The sequence below is a fragment of the Carassius gibelio genome, chromosome A4 (assembly GCF_023724105.1).
Source record: "Carassius gibelio isolate Cgi1373 ecotype wild population from Czech Republic chromosome A4, carGib1.2-hapl.c, whole genome shotgun sequence".
Taxonomy (NCBI): domain Eukaryota; kingdom Metazoa; phylum Chordata; class Actinopteri; order Cypriniformes; family Cyprinidae; genus Carassius; species Carassius gibelio.
The window spans coordinates 5576124-5582862 of NC_068374.1; the positions used below are offsets into that span (position 1 = coordinate 5576124).

General features: G+C 39.1%; 1 protein-coding gene across 1 annotated transcript; it reads left to right on the forward strand.

The window, feature by feature from the left end:
* Window positions 1-868: 868 nt before the first annotated feature.
* On the forward strand, window positions 869-5866 carry LOC127968229 (uncharacterized). The gene has a single exon (XM_052569280.1). The coding sequence runs from the start codon at window positions 1114-1116 to the stop codon at window positions 1975-1977; it is 864 nt and encodes a 287-aa protein (XP_052425240.1). The 5' UTR covers window positions 869-1113; the 3' UTR covers window positions 1978-5866.
* The last annotated feature ends 873 nt before the right edge of the window (window positions 5867-6739 follow it).

Here is a 6739-nt window from a genome sequence, read left to right on the forward strand (position 1 = left end):
ATAAGTAAATGAAATAAATTGATATACAGTATATCCACTTAGCTTACCTGTTGGGTTTAACTCTCTCATTCTGGACACATCCAAATGTTTCCATATTCGTGATGTTGCGTATTTGCAGCTAAATTATTATTTATTAGGTATTATAGGCTTTGTGGTTCACATGTGTTTCAGTATCGACGAAAAAATATTATAAAGAGCAAAAATATGCCACAGTAGACCGCTGCTCATGCTGAACTGCGCTGTTTACAATGAATATGTGCGCATGAGGCACCAGCGCATAAAACAGCTGAAATATACTATACTCAATTTTTGCTCACACAGTTAAGGCATAATTAGAGACAATTTGAAAAATCAAGAACAATAGCAGTTAATAAGAATTATTGCTGTTAGTGCGGTCTTAATGCTGAACCGTTCTCATTTCGTTCCTCATATGGAACTTGAAGGATTTTATTTATTTATTTTTGCTAGGGGCAAACCAGAATGAAAATATATATTTTTTTAATCCGTGCGTGTGTGTCCCTATATATATATATATATATATATATATATATATATATATATATGTATAAGAATACACACACGGATTAGAACATTTTATATTTTTATTCTGGTTTGTTTGTTTATATATATATGTATACACCTAGTAATGACTGTTTAATGATAATAGCATGCAGTAAGACTTTGGTTTAAAGGTCTTTCTTTTACATTTTTACTGTAGCCTAAGACTATCCCACTTTTTTAAATTAACTCTTAGTTTAAATTTTATAATGGTTTTTAGGGATGTTAAACCCAAATCAGCAAGGCTTTTTTCAGTGAACCGTTTTCACAGGATATTTGAAGTCTGTGGCCATTCCTTTTTGTTAGGCTACTTTCTGCTGTAAAGTCATTGTGTGATAAAGCTTTCGGACGCAGATGCATCGAGTCTGAGGAGAGGGTTAGCATCATCTGGGGTCCTCTGAGGGTCAGCATCATCTCTTCTCAGGGGTTTTGGATCCAGACTGGAGCTTGTGTAAATCCTAGTTACCACGGGATGAAGATCATATTTTCTTGACCTGTTTTCCACAAGTTCATCAAACAACCGCAGTAAGAATATTTCATCAAGCACGGTGAGTAATGGCTTCTCCTACAATTGTTATTTGCACCTCTTGCCACATGTACAGTTTATCTATCTCTGTCGCTGATGAGGGATTCACATGTGATAAATGCAGGGAAACAGTTAGGCTGACAGAGAAGATTTCAGAATTAGAGACACGCATCCAAACTTTAATTGAGGACAGTAAGAATGTTAGGGCTCTAGATACGGCTTTGGATGCGTCTAGCTCAGGGACTCCTGTACATTGTCCGGTTCCAGCAGAGCCCCTGCAGCAGGGCAACTGGGTGACGGTGAGGCAGCGTAGTCGTGGGTCAAAACACCGCTCTTCTGTTCCGATCAAAACATTAAACAGGTTCTCCCCACTCAGTGATGCACCCACTGAGAAACCTGATGAAAGTGCTCTAGTTATTGGCGATTCTATTGTACGGAACGTGAAAATAGAGACACCAGCCACCATAGTCAAATGTTTACCGGGAGCCAGAGCGCCTGACATCTTGGCAAATTTAAAAGTGCTGGCTAATGCTAAACGTAAATACAGTAAGATTGTTATTCATGCCGGCGCTAATGATGTTCGACTTCGCCAGTCGGAGATCACTAAAAATAACTTTAAAGAGGTGTGTGAACTTGCAAGCACGATGTCAGACACTGTAATATGCTCTGGTCCCCTCCCTGCTTACTGTGGTGACGAGATGCATAGCAGATTGTCATCACTCAATGGCTGGATGTCTAAGTGGTGCCCACAGAATAACATAGGTTATATAGACAATTGGACGAGCTTTTGGGGCAGACCTGACCTGTTTAAAAGAGATGGTCTTCATCCCTCCTGGGGTGGCGCCACTCTTCTGTCTAGAAATATGGCAAATAGTCTTAGTGTTTATACTTGACTAACTGGGGCCCAGGTCAGGAAGCAGACAGACTGGCTAAACCGACCGTCTGCTAGCTGCCTCCCGTCACAGAGGTCAGTTAATTCTCAGCACATAGAGACTCTTTCACCTAGATATCACACTATAGAGACTGTGTCTGTTCCCCGAACTAGAAAATACAAAAAACGTCCAAACCAAGTTAAGGTTAACAATTTAATTGAGGTTCAACAAATAAAAAACAAATGCAATATGGATAAACAAATGATAAAGATTGGCTTATTGAATATCAGATCCATTTCTACGAAAACACTTTTTGTAAATAATATGATAACTGATCATAATATAGATGTGCTCTGCTTGACAGAAACCTGGCTAAAACCTGATGATTACATTATTTTAAATGAGTCCACCCCCCAAGATTATTGTTATAAACACGAGCCGCGTCTAAAAGGCAAAGGGGGAGGTGTTGCTTCAATTTATAATAACGTTTTCAGGATTTCTCAGAGGGCAGGCTTCAAGTATAACTCGTTTGAAGTAATGGTGCTTCATATAACATTATCCAGAGAAACCAATGTTAATGATAAATCCCCTGTTATGTTTGTACTGGCTACTGTATACAGGCCACCAGGGCACCATACAGACTTTATTAAAGAGTTTGGTGATTTTACATCCGAGTTAGTTCTGGCTGCAGATAAAGTCTTAATAGTTGGTGATTTTAATATCCATGTCGATAATGAAAAAGATGTATTGGGATCAGCATTTATAGACATTCTGAACTCTATTGGTGTTAGACAACACGTTTCAGGACCTACTCATTGTCGAAATCATACTCTAGATTTAATACTGTCACATGGAATTGATGTTGATAGTGTTGAAATTATTCAGCCAAGTGATGATATCTCAGATCATTATTTAGTTCTGTGTAAACTTCATATAGCCAAAATTGTAAATTCTACTTCTTGTTACAAGTATCGAAGAACCATCACTTCTACCACAAAAGACAGCTTTTTAAGTTATCTTCCTGATGTATCCGAATTCCTTAGCATATCCAAAACCTCAGAACAACTTGATGATGTAACAGAAACTATGGACTCTCTCTTTTCTAGCACTTTAAATACAGTTGCTCCTTTACGCTTAAGAAAGGTTAAGGAAAACAGTTTGACACCATGGTATAATGAGCATACTCGCACCCTAAAGAGAGCAGCCCGAAAAATGGAGCGCAGCTGGAGGAAAACAAAACTAGAGGTATTTCGTATTGCTTGGCGGGAAAGTAGCATATCCTACCGAAAAGCATTAAAAACTGCTAGATCTGATTACTTTTCTTCTCTTTTAGAAGAAAACAAACATAACCCCAGGTATTTATTCAATACAGTGGCTAAATTAACGAAAAATAAAGCCTCAACAAGTGTTGACATTTCCCAACACCACAGCAGTAATGACTTTATGAACTACTTTACTTCTAAAATCGATACTATTAGAGATAAAATTGCAACCATTCAGCCGTCAGCTACAGTTTCGCATCAGACAGTGCACTATAGACCCCCTGAGGAACAGTTCCACTCATTCTCTACTATAGGAGAGGAAGAATTGTATAAACTTGTTAAATCATCTAAACTTACAACATGTATGTTAGACCCTATACCATCTAAGCTCTTAAAAGAGGTGCTTCCAGAAGTCATAGGTCCTCTTCTGACTATTATTAATTCCTCATTGTTATTAGGACATGTCCCCAAAACCTTCAAACTGGCTGTTATTAAGCCTCTCATAAAAAAGCCACAACTTGACCCCAGAGAACTAGTTAATTATAGACCAATCTCGAATCTCCCTTTTCTGTCCAAGATACTAGAAAAGGTGGTATCCTCACAATTATATTCCTTCTTAGAGAAAAATGGTATATGTGAGGATTTCCAGTCAGGATTTAGACCGTATCATAGTACTGAAACTGCTCTCCTTAGAGTTACAAATGATCTGCTCTTATCATCTGATCGTGGGTGTATCTCTCTATTAGTTTTATTGGATCTTAGTGCTGCGTTTGACACAATTGACCACAGCATTCTTTTGCATAGACTTGAACACTTTGTTGGCATCAGTGGAAGTGCATTAGCATGGTTTAAATCGTACTTATATGACCGCCATCAGTTCGTAGCAGTGAATGAAGATGTATCATATCGATCACAAGTGCAGTATGGAGTACCTCAAGGCTCAGTTCTAGGGCCGCTACTCTTCACGCTTTATATGTTACCCTTGGGAGATATCATCAGGAAACATGGTGTTAGCTTTCACTGTTATGCTGATGATACGCAGCTCTATATTTCCTCGCAGCCCGGTGAAACACACCAATTTGAAAAACTAATGGAATGCATAGTCGATATAAAAAATTGGATGACGAGTAATTTCTTACTGCTAAATTCAGAAAAAACAGAGGTGTTAATCATAGGGCCTAAAAACTCTACTTGTAATAACCTAGAACACTGTCTAAGACTTGATGGTTGCTCTGTCAATTCTTCGTCATCAGTTAGGAACCTAGGTGTGCTACTTGATCGCAATCTTTCCTTAGAAAGCCACGTTTCTAGCATTTGTAAAACTGCATTTTTCCATCTCAAAAATATATCTAAATTACGGCCTATGCTCTCAATGTCAAATGCAGAAATGTTAATCCATGCATTTATGACTTCAAGGTTAGACTACTGTAATGCTTTATTGGGTGGTTGTTCTGCACGCTTGGTAAACAAACTACAGCTAGTCCAAAATGCAGCAGCAAGAGTTCTTACTAGAACCAGGAAGTATGACCATATTAGCCCGGTCCTGTCCACACTGCACTGGCTCCCTATCAAACATCGTATAGATTTTAAAATATTGCTTATTACTTATAAAGCCCTGAATGGTTTAGCACCTCAGTATTTGAATGAGCTCCTTTTACATTATACTCCTCTACGTCCGCTACGTTCTCAAAACTCAGGCAATTTGATAATACCTAGAATATCAAAATCAACTGCGGGCGGCAGATCCTTTTCCTATTTGGCGCCTAAACTCTGGAATAACCTACCTAACATTGTTCGGGAGGCAGACACACTCTTGCAGTTTAAATCTAGATTAAAGACCCATCTCTTTAACCTGGCATACACATAACATACTAATATGCTTTTAATATCCAAATCCGTTAAAGGATTTTTAGGCTGCATTAATTAGGTAAACTGGAACCGGAACACTTCACATAACACCGTACTTTCTACATCATTAGAAGAATGGCATCTACGCTAATATTTGTCTGTTTCTCTCTTGTTCCGAGGTCACCGTGGCCACCAGATCCAGTCTGTGTCCAGATCAGAGGGTCACTGCAGTCACCCGGATCCAGTACGTATCCAGACCAGATGGTGGATCAGCACCTAGAAAGGACCTCTACTGCCCTGAAAGACAGCGGAGACCAGGACAACTAGAGCCCCAGATACAGATCCCCTGTAAAGACCTTGTCTCAGAGGAGCACCAGGACAAGACCACAGGAAACAGATGATTCTTCTGCACAATCTGACTTTGCTGCAGCCTGGAATTGAACTACTGGTTTCGTCTGGTCAGAGGAGAACTGGCCCCCCAACTGAGCCTGGTTTCTCCCAAGGTTTTTTTTCTCCATTCTGTCACCGATGGAGTTTCGGTTCCTTGCCGCTGTCGCCTCTGGCTTGCTTAGTTGGGGTCACTTCATCTACAGCGATATCGTTGACTTGATTGCAAATTAAAACAGACACTATTTCAACTGAACAGAGATGACATCAATGAATTCAATGATGAACTGCCTTTAACTATCATTTTGCATTATTGAGACACTGTTTTCCAAATGAATGTTGTTCAGTGCTTTGGCGCAATGTATTTTGTTTAAAGCACTATATAAATAAAGGTGATTGATTGATTGATTGATTGTTAAAATGTTATAATATAATGCTATTGATGTTTTACTTGTCCTTTCATCTTAGTTAACAAACCGTCATTTTATTATTACAGTCAGTTCAAAATTTGTCCCTTTGCGCTACCTGGCGGTAGTTAAGGAAATTATTTTAACACACGACTGAATTCAGTTCATGCCGTGGCACCAAGCCCATCTAACTTGTCCTCCTACTGTATAAATAACTTGCCCGAAAACCATTCTTTTAAGTGAAAATACTAACGTGCCTAAGACTTTTGCACAGTAGTGTATGTATAAAGTACGTATGATTAAATTAAGTATATTTAAATAAGTGTAATTAAAGTATGTGTTCATTCATATGTGTTAAGGGCTAGATTGTCGCTGAAGGAAACACCTGTGGTGTGACAATCGAAAACTTTACAGTAGATGAGAAACCAACTGCTCCGTCCCTCGTGACCTCTTGTAAACTGTATTTATGACAAAGAACTGCACAGATACGGATATTCTAACAATCTATCGATAAACACACACCTTGTGTCCTCTGTTTGTTTAAGTGAGCATGCGCTGCTCCACTCACGGTCTGCGGATTGAAGAGCGCGCTGAAAGATGGGAGGAGACCGGTCTGACGCAGGTTTCATATTAAATTTAAGGGGACTGACTCTGAGGCGATCGGATACCGGTTCCATACCCAACCCTACTTTTAAGAAATATATTTTTTGAAAAACGAACCCAAAAATGTCCTTGCTGGAGTGTGATGTGATCTGTGTCCTGTGCAGGTGCGATGGATCGCGTACAAACCAATAGGGTGTCGGAATGATATATACTTCTCATCGAACCACAATCAAATTCACTGCATCCGGATGGCACGATTTATCTGGATAATTATTA

Coding starts and splice junctions, on each gene's coding strand:
- LOC127968229 (XM_052569280.1), top strand. CDS start 1,114: ATGGCTTCTCCTACAATTGTTATTTGCACCTCTTGCCACATGTACAGT.